General features: G+C 35.7%; 1 protein-coding gene across 3 annotated transcripts in view; it reads left to right on the plus strand.

Moving 5' to 3' along the window:
• The window catches only part of VPS50 (VPS50, EARP/GARPII complex subunit), a 126,092-nt gene that overhangs the window by 33,297 nt on the left and 68,903 nt on the right, over positions 1 to 23,892 (plus strand). For all 3 annotated transcript variants that reach the window (XM_003782671.2, XM_023518795.1, XM_023518793.1), the window contains 3 exons: positions 6,582 to 6,624; positions 8,007 to 8,105; positions 12,490 to 12,630. In XM_003782671.2, the coding sequence (XP_003782719.1) occupies positions 6,582 to 6,624; positions 8,007 to 8,105; positions 12,490 to 12,630 (283 nt within the window). The remainder of the gene's footprint in view (positions 1 to 6,581; positions 6,625 to 8,006; positions 8,106 to 12,489; positions 12,631 to 23,892) is intronic.

Below are 23,892 nucleotides of genomic sequence, written 5' to 3' on the forward strand. Positions count from 1 at the left end.
ATTTTTTATTTTTCTGTTTCAGTAACTCTGAATTCATTGTACATTTTTCCTAAACCTCTTTTGTCAGTTGTGTTTGTTACTGTATTTATATGTTGTTTACATAAATAAACTAAGGAAATGAAGCTTTTTTAAAAAAAAAATCATGAGCTTTTATTTTTAAGACATTACTTTTAATTATTATTTTTTCTACTGTAAGTTGAAATTGAAACCCCAAATTTGAGTATCCTTTCTAAGAATAAATTATGAAATGAAATTAATTTTTGAAATTAAGTTAAATAAGCCAAAAGACAACCATATTGTTAAAAATTAATGTCTTCTAGAATTTGTTGTAAATGAGACATTTCATAGGAATGGGGGGATGTAAGGTAATTTACTGTGATTTAGCATTTGGATTTCTTTGCATTTGTCTTTTAAGTTCCTGCTTCACCTAAGAGAAATTGAAACTTGAAACTGTGGACAGTTTATTTATGATTTGGCTCATATGAGACTAAGAAGTTAAAACTCCAAGCAATGAAAAGGCTCTAAATCAAAAACATGTGTGAATGAAGTGCATTTATACAATTTTAGTTAAAAACTTCAATGCAGATGTACGCGTATGTGTATGTGAAGTTTTCTGTTTTAACTTTGATAACCTGTTTTAACTTTGATCAACTAAAAGGTCTTTTAGTATGGGCTTGACAAGCTTTGTCTTTAAAGGGCAGATAATAAAGTCAAGTCTCTGTTGTGACTATTTAACTCTTCTCTTTTAGGCCCCAAACAGCCATAGATGATATGTAAACAAATAGATTTAGATATGTTCCAATAAAACTTTATTTAGAAACATAGGCCACTGGCTGGATTTGGCCTGTGGGCTCTGATCTCTGCTGTAGAATCACAGTTCATGAAGTTTGGGGATGTTTTGAGTGTTTACTGTTCTTAGTAACAGACTGTGAACTCCGTGGTGAATGATCGTGTTCTGGGTTAGTTAGGGATTTCTAAGATAGAGAACTACAGCTGGGTCCGCAGTGATCCTGGGAGCTCAGTTACATGGGTAGTCTGGTCACATCTAATAGACACTTCATGGTACTTCAGTGTTGTTGGTTTAGCTTCACACTGTTTGAAAATCAAGTTTTCTCTAAGATCTGTTGATAAATTCTCTGGTTTCTGTGAGTACATTGAAACCAGTGGAGTAGGCTGGATCTAAACAGACTGGAATGGCCTGGGGCCATGGACAGAACAGTATAAACCTGAAAGTCCATCTACTTTAGTTCATTCTAAAAGTTCTTTACTGAACCATGTGTGTAAGTTGGGTAACTGGCGTTTACCATATGATAGAATCATGAAACAGACGCAACCCTTTATATCTAGGCTGCCTTTACATAGAAATCTGATGTGCAGAGATATTAAGGGACTTATATAGCTTGTTAATAACAGGCCAGGGAATGACCGTTTAGATGCTAATTATCTCTATGCCATCTTGTCTTTTTATACAATCAGATTTGTTTAAATCTTGATTTATAGGTAACCTTTCTAGGATTCATTCTGTGAGCATGTGTATGTGTGTGTATACTACATCAGTATTTAAAAGGACGCTATTAATTAGTTTTTATGGGTATGTTATCTTTTATATTTTCTGTAATGATGGTAAAAATGCTCTGCAGAATTGTTTGATTTATTCTATTCAGCTTCCAGATAGCTTTTAAGAGCTTTTAGCCTTCCACTTTAGAAGTAGTAATTTTTTGGCCATAATGTAGATTATATTTATCAAAATGTTTATGAAATCCTTTTAACATACTTTGATTAATTGAAATGGCTTGAATTCATGCTTCTAAATGATGGCAAAGGGCTTCTTTAAAAGCTGTATGGTTAATGTCCATTCTTTAATCACAAATCTTTATAATTTTTGGTCAGTAAATTGTCAAATTATAGTTTTTGAATTTGAAAAATAGTATATATGAAATAATTTTTAATATAAACTAATTTGATTTATAGATTTTATGTTTATAATCCGCATGCTATTTATATTACCATTTTGCATTAACTCTTAATACATACTTTATAGATTATTTAGCTATAAATAATAGCTGCAATAAAAACATCTAAATTTATGATGATTCCATAAACAAACACTAAAGCTTCTCCTTTGGTACAGAAGCTGAACAAATCATTACTCTTACCTGTGAATGAATTTAGATACATTTGTTTTTTTCCCCAAACTCAAACTACTCCCTAAAATATATGTTTGCTAGTTCTGAATTACTCATTATTCTGAGTGTCCTTGCCACTCTATAACTGTGTTTCCAGCTTCAGCCAGGGGTAAATTTTTGAACTCCATATGATGGAGGAAAATAAGTACTTTCTTTTTTTTTTCATTAAATCATAGCTGTGTACATTTATATATATATACACATATACATATATATAATTACTTTCTTTTGGAGGCAGGGCTTGCTTTGATGTCCTGGGTAGAGTGCCCTGGCATCATACCTGAAAGCAACCTCAGGTTCAACTCTTGGGTTCAACTCTTGTCTCAGCTTCCCAAGTAGGGGGGACTACAGGCACCCATCAAAATGCCTGGCAATTTTTACAGATGGGGGTCTTACTTTTTTTTTTTTAACTTCTGTTTTCTTTTTCTTTCTTTCTTTTCTTTTCTTTTTTTTTTTTTTGCAGTTTTTGGCCGGGGGCTGGGTTTGAACCCACCACCTCTGGCATATGGGGCCAGCACCCTACTCCTTTGAGCTACAGGTGCTACCCAAGGGAGGGTCTCACTTTTGCTCTGGCTGGTCTCCAACTATTGAGCTCAAGCAATCCACCACCTTGGCCTCCCAGAGTGTTGGAATGCAGGCATGAGCCCCTGGGCCCGGCCCTCATGCTAAGACATGTATAGACCCAGGGTCTGGTATAGTTCTTTTCCTTCTAAAACATTCTCTTCCCTTTTCTTCTAACTCTGTAGTTTATTTATTAAGGTAGAAAATAGGGGCTAACAGGATGATGGCACAATTTTCCCATTTTTCTTTGGACTGAAAGTTTGATTCAGCAAATATTTGTTACCTGCTTTGTGTCTGGTAGCGAGTTTAGTTCTGGGAACTCACTGGGGGATAAGCCACAGTGTCTTGGAGGATTGTTCCTTTGAGACACAGTTACAGGTGTTTCTGCAACAGGGTGTTATGAAACTTACGCGAGTGGTTAGTTTGTAGGAAAGGACTCGCCAGAGAAGATGTCATTTGAATTGGGCCTTGAAAGGCAGATGGACATTTGTAAGAAAAGAAGTAATAATTTAGTTGTTGTGAACACTCACTGCAAGAACGAGGGGTATGAAAAATTTAGGGTTTATCTAGGGAGTTGCATGTGGTCCATATGACTAACTAAAATATAGGGATTGAAAAGTGAACAAGGACTGAATTTTTCATGTCAGATTGTTAAGATCTTGCATGCTATACTAATTTGGGACTTTACTTTTAGTTTAAGGGGGAGCTGCTGAACATTTTAAAGCAGGAGATTAATGTGATTTTATTTCTGCTTTGCTTAAGAGCTATACTCAGATGTCTTTAGGACCAGACAGGTAACATAAATGTGAAGCTGCCAGATTTAAGACAGCAGGGAGTGGTAGGGCCCACCGGACTGTAGAGTACTTACCTTGCCTAAAGCCTTTTATTAATACATACAAGCCATTTGTAAACACCATGTCTTCCAAATCACATAGAGTGTTGACTAAATGAAGTTAGTCCCTGCTCAGAGCTATCCCTGACACCTTTTTGGAGGATGTTGAACAATGTTTAGTTGATGGTGTTTGTCAAATAAATGAGTGGGTGGATTAAAGGGTGGGATATGGATGCTGCATGTGGAGACTGATGAGGAGGCTGTTACCATAATTCAAGCAGAAGTTGAGAGGGCTTGAGTTAGATTGGAATTGAGAAAGGATAAGCATGGGTGGATCTGGGAAATACCAAAATGAAATGGTGGAATTGTCAGGATTTCATACATAAAGAAAAGAATTAAAGGTGACAGATTTTCAGCTTGGATTGTGTGAATCAAGACAGAGAATATGGGAGAAGAAACATCTCTGGGGGAGAGAGATACTGATTTGGTTTTCCTGGGGTGAGGTGAGAATTTATTTAATTCTTTCCAACGTTATGGCACTATCATGGGTATCCTTTCTAGGACATTGTTTTGGGGACGTTAGCACTCGTTCATATTTCATTCGTCCCTTCATTTATTATGTTTTTTAGACAGAAATTGTTCTAGAATTAATTTTTCAGAGGAAAATCTCAGTGCTGCTTGCGAGTATTCCCTTAACCCGTATGTGCAGATTTGGCTGTATTTCAGGCATAAATTCTGATGAGGGATCTTTATTTGTCTAATTCAAAAGTTGTAGTTTAGCTCATTCTCAGTTTTTCCTAGAGAATGTAATCTCCAATCCTCAACTCAATCCCAAGAATGTTCATGATAGTTTATAGAAAATGTGTGACTCCTAGATTTCTGGACATTAATTCCTGAGACCATAAAAAGTTGGATTCTTGTATCATATGTGTTTTAGTTTTATGACAAATTATTTTATACCTGTATTTCTGTTCTGGTGTTATCTCCTCAGTTGGCATCAGAAGGTTCTCTAAGAGATAAATGCAAAGAACCTTGTGTGTATTGTAAGGATATTATCAAGGGTGTTGTGCCTTAGGAGATAAGAAGGTCCCTTTTAGCAAGACTCTGGCAGAATTTTCTCTCAGAACTTAATGCCAGCTAAAGTAATTTTTATGTCTTTGTTTTGTTTAGATCCCCCCTCTTTTGAGCTACTGGTGTTTTGATCTTACCAACATTAAATTGTGTCCTATGGCTCTCCTTATTTGCTTTGGCTGCTAGGACTTTGAGAGTCAAATTTATAATCAGTGGTAAAAACCTGGTATGATTTTATTAAACAATCTTATATGTGTTGGTGTGTTCAAGTATATCTGCCACTTGTTCTTACTGTTTTAAGAATAATTACATTTTAATCTTTTTCCTTTAAATATTTTCTCTCAACGTATTTGTTTTGTTAGACATCACAAAGTTTAGTAATGAGATGTAATTCAAATAATGTTCTTTTTTTTTTTTTTACTAACCTAGTAAAAATTAAAGGGAAAAAAATCTAGTAAAAGATTAAGTTTATAATTCAATAAATGTTTACCAAGGAAACATAACTGCAGAATTACCACCTAGAAATAGAAGTAGAATGTTTCTAATACTGTAGAAACTTCTCCCATGCCACATCGCCATCATTCTTCCAGGGCAAACTAAGGCAATGACTATTCTGGCTTCGGTCACTAAAGTTAGTTTTGCTTGTTTGGGACTTTAAATGACTGGAATCACACAGTGTGCTCTGACTTCTTTTGCCCAACACCTCTGAGATTCAGGTGATAAATTTTCATTGCTGTAGTCATTGTGTGATTATATCACACTTAACCCATTTAATTATTCATAGACAATTGTGTTGTTTCAAGGTTTTGCCTGTTAGAAATAATCCTGCAAGGCTTGTGTGTACAGTTCTATTAGAAGTACACGCAGGACTAGAACGGCTGGGATGTAGAGCACGTGCTGAGTTTCTCCGTCTCCCCTCACCCTGACATTGAATGAGGCTTCCACTTGCTTTACATCTTTGCTGACATTGAGTGAAGACATTTTTAATTTTCTAAATGTATTTTTAGCCACTCTGGTCATTTGTTACTGTGTTTTTGTAGTTTTAATTTGCATTTCTTGAGTGGTGAATGGACTCGAGTGCCTATTTTCGTGTTTATGAGCCAGTGGGAGCCTTTGTCAGGTATCTGTTTAAGCCAGGTTTACCCTTTAGCTTTCTTTAGTTCTACTATCTGCTTATGTATCTTTATACCAGTTCTATTGTTTTATTGGTGAAACTTTATAAGGAGACTTTATCTATTGTAGTATATGTCCTTTAACACTGTTCATTAAGATCGTTTTGGCTATACTTAGCCCTTCGAATTTCCATATAAATTTTGGAAGCTGCTTGTCAGTTTCTAGAAATCAGAATTTCGATTAGAAATTCAGTTATTCTAAGAGATCCTTTTGGTGAGAACTGTGTTGAAGGTTTTAATCTTTTAACTTGATAAATGCTTCATGTATTCATGTATCTACATATACCTTATGTATTTAGGTCTAATTTATTTTATTTCGGTATTATATTGTATATTTTTATTAGACTTATCCTCAGGCATTGGTGTTCCTATATGGTGTTTGCAAAAATTCATTTTCTTGTTCTCTCTTCCTAATATGTAGGTAATTAATTTTATTTTTGAAATTTTAGTTTTTATTTGTACTTACTGTTTTTAAAAATTGCTATCAGTTTTTAGTTCTTAAGTTGTAAGTTTGGATTTTCTACTCACATAATCCTGTTGCTGCTGGCGATGACCCTTACTCCTTCCCTTCTAATTCTTTTCTTTCATTTCTTTGTCTTGCCTTACTGCACTGTCTGTGGAATCAGCAGCACATCTTACTCCTCTTACTGTGGCTCTTTGAATTTGTTGGATGTTTTATTCAGCTTGTATGTCTTGTACGTTAGTACTTACTTTGTCTCTTAGAAAGATAGACTCATCTAACTCTATTTTATTTAATAGTGAACTGAATTCAAAGCTGCAAGATACCTTAGAACAAATTGAGGTAAGAAGCGTTATTTCATAAGTGACTTTCTTTTCAGAGATTTTTGAATAGCATAGGTGCAACACTGTGTTTTGGCTTTTGGGTTTCTAGATCACTATACATTATTTCTTGTTTTTCATTTGGAATGTCTGTGCATGGTCAAATTAGTCTTAATCTACTTGTAAACTCATTAATACTTTTGGAATTATGGGACTTCCAAACAGTGTTTGAAAATATCACCATTTCCAGAAAAATCCCCAAACTATTAGTCATAGCTATGTTCTCTGGTAAATTCTGGAATAGCCATGTACTAACTATGTTTTGAATATCAACTAGTTCTCTTTTTTTATTTGAGGGAGTTAATTTACTTATGAGTGATTATTGGCTAATGGAAATCTTCCTAAATTCCTAAACCTCATAATGATACCACATACAGTTCATCAAAAAGGTAGAAACTAGAAAGGAAAAGGTGTGTCCTTGTGAGCATGAGGCTCTGTTTTTCCTCTTACATATATGTAGATTTCCTTTGCAGTCTTTGCAAAGGAAGGTATACAGTTTAATAAATTTAGTGAGAATGTTTGGTTTCTTTTAGTATTTTATTTTATTGTTTTCCTGATAAGAGTGCTTATTAAAATTGAAGTTGGCGTTTCAAATGACCTTTTGTGAAAGTAGTTTTTGATTGTAAGTGCTTTTATTTGTTAACTGTAAGAATACCAATTTGATAATCACAAAAACAATTTCTTTGAGTCCCTTGTATAAACAATTCCCTGAATATTTTTAATGAGGGCTTTCTATTAAGAGTGCAATATTCCTTTACTCTTAATATACAATATTATTATATAATTATATAGAAAACTATTATTTGAAAATGAAGTCACTGAAATATAAACCCATAAACAGGGTAGTATATTTAGTTAGATACATAAGCTTCAATCTTGAATTTTATACTTTTAAAGTCTGTGTATTTTTGGTGAAAATTACTTTTCAGTGATTACAGAAAGATTGTTATTTTTCAGTAGTCTCACAAATTTTGTTCATTATCCTTAAAAATTACAATATTTTAGCAGATGCCTGCAGAAACATAAAGTAAAGTAAAAATCACAAATAAGATTCTTTAAGAAATGATTATATTGATTTTGTTTCCTTTGAAACACTAGGCATGGGTTTCAAAACAAAAATATGTTGCTACTATCTCAGTGAACTTGATAACTTGATTACAGTAGCTAATAAATTACAGTTAGAACTTATTTATAATTTTATTTAAACTTCTTTACTACTAAATTCAGTGTGATGGCAAATATATTTAGACATTAGAGGTGAGAGATTAGTCTTAATATTTCCTTCTCATTGCCTTGAAAACCTAATTTCTTAACTACCTCATGCTTCCTCTTTTAATTATGTAGGAACAGCTGGATGTTGCTCTTTCCAAAATCTGCAAGAATTTTGATATTAACCATTATACAAAAGTTCAACAAGCATATCGACTGCTTGGAAAGACACAGGTTTGTTTCAAAAGAATATTTGTTTTTTTCCTAATCATCAATCTGTTGACCTTCATGATTAAGTCTGAATATTGTTAATGTAGTGCTGTTAAAAGTTTCATTTAATGGAGTACATTTTTCTGCCGAATTTAACAGGGGTAGCATAGTTGTTCACATGGACTCAGTATGTATGTGGTATGATTAAAACATTATAGAAGTTTGTTGTGAACTATGAGATCTTTGTCAGGTTTAATATTTTCTCAATTTTATGTAGGTTTTATGAAAATATATAAGATAATTCAACGGGAGACTATTTTATCTCAGCTCTTGGTCCTAAAACAGGACTTTGTAATTTGGAGCTTTGTGGGCTCCTAGGTAGGCCAGCATGAGTCCCTCAAAATGTTATGTAAATTTAGTACACTGTGTGCATTTAGCTATAGGACAGATCTGTTGCATATATCATTTTTTAAAGGGTTCTGTTATCCCCCCAATGTCATAACTTTTTTCAAAAAGCATAGTTTTGCATACTCCTTTTCAAGGGCTTCCTGGAAAAATTTGAAACAAGTGCCATGTTTTGAAAATTAATAGTGTCTTTTGTGTGTCCAGGATTTACATTTATCTATACAACATTTGATTAATAAACGTAAATGCTTCTTTCTCTTACATGGTCCCCTCTTTTAGAAGGGAATTTAAGACTTTATTCAAATTCCATTACATTTAGATTCTGAATAAGGAAATTTTACTGTTTCTTATTTTCATGTCTTAAGCCATACCTAAGAAAAAAAAATCCAAGAGGTTAGATGTGGCAATTTTAAGAAACATGTTTAAAGACTTCTGAAAATAGAACTATAATTTCTCATTTGCCATATGAGATTAAGTCTTCCATACCTTAAATATTTATTGGTACTTACTATGTGTATTACTACAGGCCCCTGGGTTTAGGCCTTCATGAGGACTATAAGTATTAAAGAAATACCAGCATACCTTATTTTATTCTACCAACCTGCCATTTTCCCTTCTCTCTCCATCTCCTTGGGCCATCCTATTTCCCGAGACACAACAAAATTGAAATTTGGCCAGTGAATAACTACCATGGCCCATGAGTGTTTAAGTGAAAGGAAGAGTCACATATTGCTCACCGTAAATCAAAAGCTAGAAACAGGTAAGTTTAGTGAGAAGGATATGTTGGAAACTGAGATAGTTTGAAAGGTAGGCCTCTGTCACACGCTGGCACAAGAGAGGGACCTCTCATGACCCGGGGCGAGTTGGGAGAGTAGATCTGAGTGGAAAGGGGGAAATGAAGAAATACAAAGCAATGAAAGACAAGGAGGGGCAAAGAAAGACGGGAGTCGAGAGCTGGGCTGGCATCAGGAGGCCCGACACAGCTGATGACTGCAGCCAGCCACTGAACCGTGGAAACCGCTTTATTTATACAGTGTCTTAATAAGATCGCATACATCTTAACACGTGAGGTAGAGATCAACTTTAAAGAGGACAAACTGGGCTGTTAATAATGAAGTGTGCCTGGGCCGTGTGAATTCTGACAGGTGAAGATAATGTTAAGGGAGGAGAAGGGGTTGGGGGTCGCTCCCTGAGCATCACCCGGGCTGTGGGGGCCCTGCCAGCTCAGCCCACTCCCCACCGGCCTCTTATGCCAGTTAGCCAAGCTGTGAATGCAGAGGAAAAGTTCTGTTTAAAAATTTTTAGGCCAGGCATGGTGACTTATGCCTATAATTCTACTACTCTGAGAGGCCAAGATGGGCAGATTGCTTGAGCTGAGAAGTTTGAGAACAGCCTGAGACCAGCCTGAGCAAGAGCGAGACCCTGTCTCTGCTAAAAATAGAAAAGCTAGCTGGGCACTGTGGCAGGCTCCTATACTCCCAGCTACCTGGGAGGCTGAGACAAGAGGATCGCTTAAGCCCAGGAGTTTGCGGTTGCTGTGAGCTATGATGCCACAGCACTCTACCCAGGGCATCGGAGTGAAACTGTCTCAAAAAAATTTTTTTTAACTATTATATATCCTTAAAGGGTACATGTGATGCAGTATGCAGGTACAGTGAGAGAAGAAAAGTTCTTGAAGAAAATTAAAAGTGCTGCTCCAGTGAATACACACATAAGAAAGCAAAATAGCCTTATTGTTGACATGGAGAAAGTATGAGTGGTCTGGACAGAATATCAAACCAGCCACAGCATTTCCTTAAGCAAAGGTTAATCCAGGGCAAGACCTTAACTCTCTTTGATTTTATGATGGCCAGCAGAGGTGAAGAAGTTGCACAAGAAAAGCTTGAAGCTAGCAGAGGTTAGTTCATGAGCTTTAAGGGCAGAGCCTTTTCTATAACGTAAAAGTACAAAGTGAAAAAGAACATGCTGATGGAGAAGCTGCAGCAGGTTATCCAGAAGATCTGGCTGAGATCATTGATGAAGATAGCTACACTGAACAACAGATTTCTACTGTAGGTCAGCCCTCTTTTGGAAATAGATGCCATCTAGGACTTTGATAGCTAGAAAAAAGTCAATGCCTGGCTTTAAAGCTTCAGAGGACAGGCTGACTGTCTTGCTAGGGATTGGTGCACCTGGTGACTTCAGTCAGAGCCAATGCTCATTTACCCTTCTAAAAATCCTAGGACACTTAAGAATTATCCTAAATCTGCCCTGACTGTGCTCTATAAATGGAACAACAAAACCTGGATGGCAGCACATCTGTTACAGCATGGTTTACTGAACATTTTAAGCTCGCTGTTGAGACCTCTTGCTCGTAAAATGATTCCTTTCAAAATATCATTGCTCATTGACAAATGCACCTGGTTATCTAAGATCTCTGGTGGAGATGTACAAGAAGTTCAAAGTTGTTTTCATGTCTGCAATCACAACAATCATTTTTCATTCCATGGATTAGTCATTTTGACTTTTGAGTGTTATTATTTAAGAAATACATTTCGTAAGGCTATAGGCGCCATAGATGGTGATTCCTCTGATGGTATAGGGAAAGTGAGTTGAAAACCTCTGGAAAGGATTCACCACTGTAGATGTAATGGTGTGTGCCACACCTTTTGGGGTCAAGACACGATTTTAAGAGGGACTTTACCTAACAAATGCAATCAGTGTAACCTGATTTCTTGTACCCTCAATGAATCCCGAACAGTTAAAAAAAAAACATTTATGATTTATGGGAGGAAATCTAAATATCAGCATGAACAGGAGTTTGGGAGAAGCTGATTCCAGCCTTGCTTGGATTTGGAGGGGTTCAAGACCTCAGTGGAGGAAGTCATTGCAGAGGTGGTAGATGCCAAAGATCTTGAATTAGAAGCAGATCCTGAAGATGTGACTGAGTTGCTAAAATTACATAATAAAACTTGAATGGATGAGAAGATACTTCTGATGGATGAACAAAGAAAGTGATTTCTCGAGATGGAATCTACTCCTGGTAAAGATGCTGTGAACATTGTTGAAATGAAAACCAAAGATTTAGAATATTACATAAACTTAGCTGTTAAAATCAAGGCAGAGCTTGAGAGGATTGACTCCAGTTTTGAATGAAGTTCTACTGTGGGTGAAATGCTGTCGAACAGCCCCGCAATGTGTAGGGAAATCTTTTCTAAAAGGAAGTGAGTTGGTCAAATGTGATATACTGTATTGTTGTTTTATTTTAAGAAATTACCATAGCCACCCAGCCTTCAGTGACCTCCACCCTGATCAGTCAGCAGCCATCAACATTGAGGCAAGACCCTCCACCAGCAAAAAAGATTATGACTCCATTTTTTAGCAATAAAGTATTTTTTAGTTAAGCTCCATGCATTTTTTTAGACATAATACTATTGTACGTTTAATAGGCTGTAGTGTAGTATAAACATAACTTTTATATGCACTAGGAAACCAAAACATTCATGTGACTCACCTTATAGTGATTTTTTAAATTGTGCTGGTCTCGAATTGAACCTGCATATCTCTGTTGCGTACGCCTGTCAATGTGATGTCAGCTGGTAACAAGTGCTACAAAGAAATATAAATCAGAGCAAATAGATGCAGTGATGGAAAGGACTGATTTATGTTGGTTAGTCAGGAAAGGTTCTATGAGAAAGCAACCATTGAGAAATGTCCTGAATGACATATGAGAATTATTATCAGGTGGCAGAGGGGATCCCGAGGTGGATTATGAAAGAGCAAGATAGTACCAGTTATAAATACAGAGCAACAGAATAGTACTCAGGATTCTGATTTATCTTGAGCACTATATGTTGTGGTTATGTTATTTGCAGATCACCTACACTGTGATTATAATTCTAGGAATAATAGTGACCTTTGTGCTATAGATATAACTGGTAAAGATGTTTTTCCTGTGTTTTTCCAATGTATTTAAATTTATATTAATAACAAGAAATTATACTGTATTTTTTTCTTCTCACAGACAGCAATGGATCAGCTTCATATGCACTTCACCCAAGCCATTCACAATACCGTGTTTCAAGTTGTTCTTGGTTATGTGGAACTATGTGCTGAGAACACAGACACTAAATTCCAAAAGCTGCAATATAAAGATCTCTGTACAGTACGTAGTAACGTAATTACTATCTATATGTCTTTCTTTAAATTCATATTCCCTTTTTCTTTGCACCTACTGTTTCAGGATGCTGGTAAAAAAAACAAACAAACAAACAGATGTTTGTCAAAAGTTTTTTTTTTTTTTCTCCCATATTGTTTTTTTCCTTATAGAGAAACTGAGAACTTAGTCATACAAATGGTAACGGTTACTGAGATTAGAGCTGCTTCTAAATTGACTCTCTACCTTCTCCTGACTTCTACCCTTCTCTCTCAGGCTCTGAATTGTCTTCTGTGATTGCATCGAGGTGCCTCTAAGCCAGCGGTTCTCACCTGTGGGTCTCAACCCCTTTGTAACAATGTAAATACATTGTGGAGTTAGGAAGGTTGGGAACCACTGCTAAGTGATCATCAGTGGTTTTCCGTACAGATATTCAGTCTTTTTGTGTCTTTGTCAGCCTCTGTATATAGCTTTTACTTTTCATTCTTAAAGAAACACCAGTCTGTGGGTGATATGACCCAATACCTAGGAAGTGGACTAATTGAGGCTCTGTTTTAGTAGTGGGTCCTACTGATGTGCTGTGGCCTCTGGCTGATTTTGTGAGGATACTTTTTGCTATCTGTGGTGCTGGATATCATTAAAATGTGTGCATGGACCTTGGGTATGTTTTTTTTTTTTTTTTTTAGCTAATCAGCTTAATATTCATGTATTTACTGTATGGCCCAAGACAACTCTTCTTAGATATATGGCAGAGAAGAAAAAAGCTCGGGCACCTGATAGAATGTGAGAAAAAGCGAATGATAAACAATTGGAAGAACTGTAGCGTCATTTGCTTTTATAGGGAAGACTGGGAAGGAGCTGGACTGTAGTGGCAGATCAAGAGTTCTGTTTCATATCTGCTAACCATTTAAGTGGCTTGTTGAGAAGGCAGTTGGGTAAAAGAATCTGGGGAGATCAGGGCTGAGGTTATAGACTGGGAAGTCATCAGCACCTACTGGTATTTAAGGCCATGATACTGGTTAAGGAGATTGGAGTCAAAAGTTTTAGATAAAGAGGACATGGGGACCCAGACCTTGTGACTTTCAGGGATTAGCTAGAAGAGCAAAGACTCAAAGAGACGGAGGAGTAACAGCTAGCTGCACAGGAGGAAGAGGAGGTAATGGTGCTGTGGAAGTGTGAAGGAGGAATGCAGTGTGAACCTGCATCACATGCTGCTGAGGGTTTGAATATGGGGACATTGCCGAATTGACCGCTTGATTCGACAGTGTGGAGGTCAGTGTTTATCATGAGCTTTCTAGCCCAGGAACGCTCTGCGTCTCTCACTAGAGATGTACCTGAGTTTAATGTCTGCTCTGGAAGTTGTGACAGTTCTAGGAAGTAGGTATCTATTCGCTTTTGTAATTATCTCTAGGAATTAGTGTGAAATTAATCTTCATTCTTTAAGTTTCTTTGTTAGAAGTTCTAGTTATCTATTAGGAACCAGAGAGATTTTTCTGACCTGAGCTACGGCAAATATTCTGGCAAGGGTTGTTAATGATGACAGGGGATCATTGTTAATATGTCTAAAAATGTCTTTTTAAAATATTTTAATAAATCATGAAGATGATTTACAAATTTTACGAATATTAACTTTAAGTAGGATTTAGTTCCATAATTATATTTTAAATATACAGTTTTAAGTATATCCATAATTGGATAAATGTTAATAATTTTGAAATGTGCTTTTCCTTATTTATATATGTTACTAGGTAGATAATATATATTTTAAAATTAAATACACAATCACTTTTATTTTTTGATTCTATGAATGCCATTAACCCAATAAAGCAATTTATTACAAGTTAGTGATTTTTCTGTTAAAGCAGAAAATAATTCTTAAAAATTAAAGTGAATATTTTAAACAATTTAAGTTTTTGTCCAGCCATATTCTTTTATGTGGGAGGCGGGGGGAGGTATAGTTGTTTTGTTGCCACTTTTATATACTTAAAAGCCAAAAGCCTACTGTGCTTATGCTCCTTGAAAAAGTCCTCTGTGCATTTATATAAACAGAAAGCTGAAAGTTATACTTGGATTATACATTTTAGTGAATAAAAATTGTGTTCAGGGTCAATGTTTAACATCTCATGTTTCTTCTGGATTTCTTTCACCTTTTTAAGAAACTAACTGTAAAATATATATTAAGTAGCTATATATGTCACATAACAAATATCAATCCTTCTTGATTTCATCTTGCATTAAATGCTCATTAATATTACCCACAAGAAACTTGTGTTCATTATTTTAACATCATTTATGTATATGTGATAGTTTGTGAGGTATATATAATTAAGGAAACAAATGACTTATTAAAATACTAGAGCTTAGTAATAGAAATCACACACAATTGCAGTCACATATATTATTCATCCAACACAGTTGTACATTTTTGGTTTATATTCTAGCTGTGCTAAAACATTAGTTGACATAGTTTTGGTTTGAGTTGGTGAGAATAGTAGCAAATATTAGTGATGGTTTTGTGGAGGAATTTTGATGAAGAAAATAGATAACTTATAAGGCAAAGATTGTGATTTACCTTAGGGTAGCCCATTTTCTTTGGCACTGTTCTCAATAAAAAATGTAGGAAGTTCAGCAATTCTCTGGCCTCCTAAAAATTACCCATAGACTTCTAGATATTACTGCTACAGACAGGGATGCAGAAATCTCTGAAACCTAAGTGTTAATTTATTTCATAATATTGAGTCATGTTTGACATGTTTAAAGCAGGTAAGATTAGGAAGAAATCATTTCTTACCAATTCTAGCTATTATTTAGTGAGATGAAACAATGTGAATTTTTGGTAACTGAGTTTTATAAAAGGTAGTGATTAGCTCAGGAGACGAAAACTTGGAGGGAAGCCTCAGAAGTTGAATAAATAAGTTGATGAAAAGAAATTTAAATACATTTTCTTGGTGGTAACAAATATCTAGGCTTTGCAATTTCTGCAGGAGCCTTGTAAGAATGTAACCTTCTTAATTTTTCAGTGTATGGCAGTGGGAAATCATTTTAGCCTTTGATTAAAAGTAACTGAGGGTGTGCTTTTGTGAGAGCCCAAGTGTGTGGCCATGGAGGGTCAGGTGAGAAAGAAGTTCTCAGATGACATGTGGAAGGGGTGATCGTGACACATTTTGGAAATGAGAAGAAAGCCTAGGCAATTTGGCAGTTTGTTTTCTGTGTACGGTAGCAGAAGTTTGAAGCCAATTCCTTAATTATAAATAGTGTTTTAAAATAACATTGGCTGTTAAGATAGAAAATGCGGTGAAAGCTATGTTAACCAGTTTGATGAAACTATTTCAAATTGTATAAAAACTCAGCACATTGTACCCCATAATTGCATTAATGTACACAGCTACGATTTAATGAAAAAAAAAAAAACAGATTTAGTACTTCAAAAAAAAAATAAGATAGATGTATGGGATAGAGTAAGGAGGAGATGAAATTCCTGTGAATAGGGAATAATTTTGCTTCCTTTAAAAGGAAAAAGTTGTAAATGAAAACAGCTAATCATCTGCTTGCTTTATTCATAATGTTATTTTAAACCACTCTCAGGTATCAGTCTAAATGAGCTAGAGTGAAATTTAACTGATTTGTAAAAAAAAAAAAAAAAAACAAAAACCCTTAGAAAGAAATCTGGGGCCAAGTTAATGTTCTGTATTATGGTAACCATAACCTCAGAGTTCTTAAGCTCTGTTGTGTCACGGAATTTCTGTCATTTGTTTCCTTTCACCATTGCTCCTGGTTTAAAAGCTTAGTTGGTTTTCCATGTTTTGAACTCTTTTTGCAATTGAATGTACTGATTTTGTTTTTCCTTACTAAACCCTGTTTTCTAAATGTTTGAATTAGAAGCATAGTTTTTCTCTTTATGGTTTATCTTTCAGTCTAGATTCCCTCCTTTTCTTGAATGTATTGCCTTACTATTTTTAGGCTAGTCATTTAGGTTCTTTTAAAAAATAGGATGGGTATTTTGAAGCCCAAATAAATGGCTAATATTTAGTAGCAAAATTTCCAAATGAGAGTTTAATTTCATTCATTTCTTGGAAAGGGTAATGTAAAGGGTTATAGTGGTAATTTTGTTGGCTTAAAAAATTAAGCCCTGTTTGCAATTTCACTTACCTCTTGATGTAATGTATATTAGTTTATAGAGAAACTTATAGACACCATTTGGAGACATTTTATTTAGTGACCTTGTAGAGAAACCCTTTGTGGGTTATTTGAAAATTTATGTAGTACTCATTTTTTTTTTCTTTTTTTAGTAACATTTCTTTGGCAGGCTGATGGATTCCCTGGGGAGCTTATTTTAAGATGTTACTTGGGGCTCGGCGCCTGTGGCTCAAGTGGCTAAGGCGCCAGCCACATACACCTGAGGTGGCAGGTACGAGTCCAGCCCGGGCCCGCCAAACAACAATGACGGCTGCAACTAAAAAATAGCCGGGCGTTGTGGCAGACGCCTGTGGTCCCAGCTACTTGGGAGGCTAAGGCAGGAGACTTGCTTGAGCCCAGGAGTTGGAGGTTGCTGTGAGTTGTGATGCCATAGCACTCTACACAGGGGGATAGCTTGAGGCTCTGTCTCATAAAAAAAAAAAAAAGATGTTACTTGGGATGTTATCGATTATTTTTAGGATAATAGAGTTGGCTAAGCTGGCTAAAGTTTTCTCAACCATTTTTCCATTGTGGATTTCCAATTGGTCTTAATGATTTATGAATTCTGTTTTTATGATGAACTGGTAATACTTTGGGAAAAAAATATAGTGTTTCTTTTAGAAAAAAATCATTTAAAATCCACTGCAGTATCTGGTACGTGGAAGGTGTTTAGTAAACGTTTCTTGAGTAAATTGGATTACTGTGTTTGTATCTGATTGTTGTGGTGTTGACAGCAAGTCTGATTAGGTTAACTGGGAGGGAAAAAGTGCTGATGTCGAACTGTCTTCTCTGTGCCATGCACCTTAACAGGTGCTGTACAGCAGTACATTGTAGAAAGCAAGCTGAAGACTAGCCTAGTATTTTATTCTTCTAGGCTTTTAATGTTTCATTCTTATAAAAAATATTTTTGATACTAGATTATAATAAATGTCAATTTTTTTGAGGGTTAATAATTGTAAGATTCCCGTTGAAGATATAGTCTATTTTGGTACTGATACAAAAACCTCAAGGCAGATTCCTATTCTAAGTCAAAAATGTATTTGTGTTCCTAAATTTTCAGGACACTTTGTGTTGTAAAGAATTAATGTATTTTCTTTCATCAAATAGTGTGAGAATACGCTGATTCTTTTCTATAAGTGATTAGATGCCAAGAAGTTCAGAGCTAAATTTAAGTGTGTAGAACCCATCCTATTTTGGGTTCTGTATAGAATTAACTTCTTTATCCCTTTTCTGTTTTTTGACTTCTTAAGCTGGTCGATTGTTTATGTTTTTATGTTGCTAACAATCTATATAGAATTAGACATAGTGCAGATTACTGTTACTCAGAGTAACCATTGTTTATTGACATACTTTTAAAATTTTACATATATTTTTTACAATTTTATTTATATATTTTTTGAGACAGAGTCTCCCTCTGTCACTCTGGGTAGAGTGCTATGGCATCACCATAGCTGACAGCAACCTTAGTCTCGAGTTCAGACTATCCTTTTGCCTCAGCCTCCCCAGTAGCTAGGACTACAGGTGCCAGCAATAACATGCTGATAGATTTTTTTTTTTCCTATTTATAGTAGAGATAGTGTATCACTCTTGCTCAGCCTGGTCTCCAACTCCTGAACTTCTCAAGCACTCTATCTGCCTTGGCCTCCCAGAATGTGAGGATTACAGGAATTGAGTAAGCCACTGTGCTGGCCAAAATTTACCGATTTTAAGTTACATAACTTTAAAACATATTTATTGTGGGAAAAGACAGATAAATAAAAAGAAGAAAATCAGGCCAGGCGGGGTGGCTCACACCTGTAATCCTAGCACTATAGAAGGTCCAGGCAGGTAGATTGCCCGAGCTCAGGAGTCCGAGACCAACCTGAGCAAGAGTGAGACCCCCATTTCTAAATATAGCTGGGCATCATGGTGGGTGCTTGTAGTCCCAGCTACTTAGGAGGCTGAGGCAAGGGGATTGCTTGAGCCCAAGAGTTTGAGATTGCTGTGAGCTATGACACCATAGCGCTCTATGGGGGGCAAGAAAGTGAGACTTTGTCTCAAAAAAAAAAAAGAAGAAAATAAAAGTTATGTATGTCTGCATATAAAAGCGAGTTCTTTTAATATATACATAAGCAGACAACTTTTAAAATTAGCTGCACAGTCTTACAACTCTTTTTCTCACTTGCTATGTTATAAACAAGTTTTCATTTCATTAAATATGCTAGCTGCATAACTTTCAATGGCTTGACAGTATTTCAGGGTAAGAGATCCTGTGGATTAATTAACTAGATTTCTGTTCTTAGATGTTTATGTTATTTCTAGCTTTTGTGATTATGAGCAGCACTATCGTAAATATTCTGAAAACTAAATCTTTACATATATGTTTATTTCTTTAGGATAAATCTTGAGGAATGAAATTGCGCTGTCAAAGGCTTTACATTTTAAAGGCTTTTGGTTTGCATTTCCAGAATTGCCCTCTAGAAAGTGTGTTTCAATTTACACTCATCATCAACAGTGTCTGCTTTTATCTCTTTCCCTGAACTCATGAATGCTGATTATTTATATTTAATAGCTTAATTGTCAGATTCTAGAAGATAGCATATCAAAAATAATTTGTGTTTCTTATCACTCAGGCATACTTGGAATGTTAAGGAAATTAAACTGGGACATTTCATTGCTTGTTGAAGTTAATTTGGTTGATTTGTTTGGATAGGTCAGTGGACCTTTCCCTTCTTGATGAATTCTACAAATTTAAATATTTGGTCAAAGAGAGCAGCCTTTTCAGTTCAAGGGATATTATTATTTACTTTAGAGCTTCAGGGTAGTCTTAGAATGAACTAAAACTTCAGTTGTCAGGTTTATTCCTATATATATATATATATATATATAATGCCTAACTTATTTTCTTGCATATGAATTTATATATGAATTTTTAGATACTTAAGGCAAAATAAAAAGTAGATTTTGATATTTTTAAAATTAAGACTTTAATGATCAGAGGTTGGATGCAGTGGCTCACATCTGTAATCCTGTAATCCCATGGGAGTGCAGGGCAGAGGATTGCTTGAGCTCAGGAGTTCAAGACCATTTTGACCAAAAGTTGAGACCCTGTCTCTCCAAAAAAAAGAAAAATTAGCTGGGCTTGGTGGTGGACACCTATAGTTCCAGCTACTCAGAGGCTGAGAACCTAGGAGTTTGAGGTTGCTGTGAGCTAGGCTGACGCCACTGCACTGTAGCCTGAGCAACAGAGTGAGAGACTGTCTCAAAAACAAAACAAGACAAAGCAAAACCAAACCAAACCAAACCCTTAATGGTCAGAAGATAGGTAAGGAATCAGCTCTTCCTTTTTCCCTGTTTTCTCTCTGGATTGTTAGGAATTGTGGAGGGTCTGAAATTTTATTCTGCTTGCACACTAATAAGCTAGCCTGTTGGGATTTTATGGATGCTGGTAGAAGATACAAGACTTCATTTCCTCCACATTTTGACTTGCTAAGTGTAAACTAGTTCCCTTATCATTACTCAGCTTTTATAACTTAGTAAAGGGTTCAGCTCAGCAAGGATAAATAAGACTTTAAAGAGTTTATAATCTAGTAAGGTCACATTAATAATGATTAGAAGTAGAGTACGAAAAGTTCTAACAGCACAAAGTGTCAAAGGGGATAACACGGCTCCTGAAGCCAAGGAGGGAAACCTGTATGTTACTGTTCACGGGAAATGGCAGCTTTTGAGTTGGAACATAGTTTCAGTGATACCACAGGAACAGCGTCCATGGTTGGGTCCAGGGATACAGAGGAAATTAGCAGGAACAATGACATGAGTAGGAAAGCGTGGGGCAGGTGAGAGGAGAAGTGGGTTGTCTAGCTTGGTTTAACTGGATTTTGGTATGGTGGTTTGGTTATTTCTAATGTAATTCAAAAACGAATCGCATTAGAAATAACCAACAAAAAAATGAATTATTACATAATTTTTATTTTCTGGGACGATGAGTGCATAGTGGAGCACGTGGTTTGGATTGTAGTTATCTGAGTAACTAGCCTTTCCTGTCTTGGCGGAAGTAGAGGGGTTTTCTTTTCACTTGAAGCTGGCTTAGGGCGGGCAAGGCCTCTCTACTGTCCACGTCTGAGAATCTTTAAACCTATCACTATCAATGTAATTTAGACTGGTGGGTGATTTTTCTTTTTTTCTTTTTTTTTTTTTGAGGGGGGAAAGGGATTTGGGATAAAAGATGAAAGACCCAAACTATTGTTAGAAGATGCCACACAGCTGCCAGCAAAAACAAAAAGTAATTCACTGGGAGGACATTTTTGAAAGCTGCCCCAAACACTATTTTTTATTTGATAATATTTTTTAGTTAAATACTGCCTTTTTTGGTGATATCAGCATAAGGGGTTAACAGCATTTTATCTCTTGAAATTTTGAAAGATAATTATATATTCTAATTATACATGCTTTGCTTATTTTATAACACCAAGTTTTCTGTTTGATTAAGGTATTTAGTAGCAATTAGCAAAACCTGAGACTGGTACTAACAAGAACTTTCTGTTTCACAGTCTATCAGGTGCTAGTTACTTAGGTCCACCTTGGCATTCTTATATAATATGGTACATTATATGTCTTTATGTGTATATACATACTTAGTATTAATGATAAAATGCCTGACAGATGAGACCGCCTGTTTTTTTAACTCCCTGGGCCTAGTGGTGTTTTGACCACTAGCATATTTTCACAAAGGATAAGTGGGAATATCCCCCTCCTTGGCAGCTTCTGATGATGTGAGCTCACAGCAGTGCCAACAGCATTCATCTAAAGATACTGATAACCCTTTGTTGTTTTTTGAAATCCATCCATCAGTGTGTGTGTGTTTTGAAGGGTCGGGGTGCCGGAAGTTGTGGATCTCTGTGAGGGTGCCAAAACATCTGTTTCCTTTCTGTTTGTTAGGATGTGGTTAGAGTGCTAAGTCTCAGTGTGAAACAAGAACAAAATAATGCATTAAGGCTCCCCCGATGGTTTTTTATTTTGATGTTTTCATACGAAAAGCATTTCCTTGAAAACTTTTTAGGAATTTAGTAAAAGAGATTTAGTAGTAGGTATAAAAGTAAATTACATAAAAAGTAAAAGACTGGCCGCTTCTTTTTTTATTTACTGCTTTCCTTTGCATTTAAAGCAGCTTTCACAACACAGCATTCTTTCATCGTATCCTTCAAATTCAAATTTATATTCATTTCTGCATTGACACTGTTCTTGGAAAATCACCTAAACTTACTATTTATAATCAAGGCTGAGATGTTGCTGGCTTTGATAAGCTAATTTCATCATTAGCTTGTCAAGTAGTTGGTTGAGATGTCATAGTAGAAGTGGGAGGTGCCAAGCTTTACTCTGAACTGTTAATGATGAGAAACGGGAAATCACATCTGTGGATTCTGTGAAAGATTGGGTTAAAGAGTCTGTTTTGGTGTTTGGCTGGTGAAGTATGGTGGAAATGCTGTGCTGGGCTTTTTTTGGTGCTGTCCTGCCGCCATGGTATTTGTTACTGTTGTGATCACCATGGTACTCCTGAACATGCCTGTTGTCTCTGTGGAGGTTAGGGATTTATAAAAGAAATTTGGGTTACTGAAGATTCTCCTTCTTTTCTACATGTCTTCTGAGATATTTCTCAAAGACTTTATGCCTTTTGGCACTTTTCCCCTCACCTCACAACCTTTGCTGAATAAATTGGTGCTACTAGCTTTCAGTTGAAGAATGACAGTGGGAAATAGCTCTGGACACAAAGAGATATTTGGTAATTAAAGTTCTCTTTCTCATTTCTTCTTAGCTTTAAAACATGTTATTTAGTTAAAGGTGTGTTATTTAGTTCTTGGAGATGTCTCACTATTTGAATGCTTTCTAAATTGACTCATCTAAGACTTCCGTTGCTATTTTCAATGCCGTGCTTCTCTGCCATGGTATGCCTGGTCTTACACCAAATGAGACTCACCTTAATTGGAACCTGAACTGAATTTCAATATTCGGTGTTTAGTAACCAATGAATGACTTTAACCAGTGATGAAATAGGAAGATCCAGGTGTTTCTAACACTGTTTATGGTCTGTTGTTTCAGGATATATATGACTGGCAAATTGTGGCCTGCTAGAACCCCTGGCTCTCAGTTCCTTGCCTAGATCTCTTTCTGTTACGCTCTGCAGATGAGAGAATTGATGTCTGCGTGGAAATTGTATGGGCAGTTAATTCAGCAGCTCAAGTTCCTCTTCTTGGTCTATCTTTTATTTTTTGATTACCTCTCCAATTATTTACTTACTTGTTGGTTTTTTTGAATCTCTTTGGTTATAACTATACAAATAATTGTGCTATAGTGCACCAGTTATACCTGTTCACCCAGGTCTGTGTATTATAATTCTCTATTTGAAATTTGGAGGTGATTTTTATAAAGTAATTAAAAAATACTAGTTGTAAATAATTTTAGTTATGTTGTGTTAAAAGCATGCAAACTATTTGTCACCATGAGAGTTTCTACCAGTTAGTTGTATGGCATGGTGGAAAGGGGTCTAATTTTGAAATGAAATGACTCTTATTGCCAGGATAGTCTTTAGAGATTAATGTATCTGGGCTTTAATTTATTGAAATCAGTATTTTTATCTATCTACCTTGCCTTTTTCCCTTAAACTTTTATTGTATGTGGTTTTAGTAAAATAGTTTCTACATTTGTTTCTATTTTTTGAATATAAATTTAGGCAAGAATTATCTTCTTATCTGGTGCTGAGTGTATTATAGGCTTATGTTTACACATAGGGATGTATTTGAAGATATTGAAAATCATAAAATTTGTTTTTTGGGGGGACTTTTAGGCATGTTCAGTGGATTAGCTAGATCTGCAAATTATTAACACAAATCATTTTAGTGAGGAGAAGATTTGCTATAACTTTACTATATAGCTTTGACTTTTTTGGAAAAAAATTTCTCATATACATCATATACATATGTTATGCAAACCCATTATATTTCAGCAAATTCCTTAAAATTAACTTAATAAAAGACCTCCTGGCTCGGCACCTATGGCTCAAGTGGCTAAGGCGCCAGCCACATACACCTAAGGTGGCGGGTTCGAATCCCCAGCCCAGGC

The sequence above is a fragment of the Otolemur garnettii genome, unplaced genomic scaffold (genome assembly GCF_000181295.1).
Source record: "Otolemur garnettii isolate 467f Iridium unplaced genomic scaffold, OtoGar3 scaffold00005, whole genome shotgun sequence".
In the NCBI taxonomy this organism is placed as follows: Eukaryota; Metazoa; Chordata; class Mammalia; order Primates; family Galagidae; genus Otolemur; species Otolemur garnettii.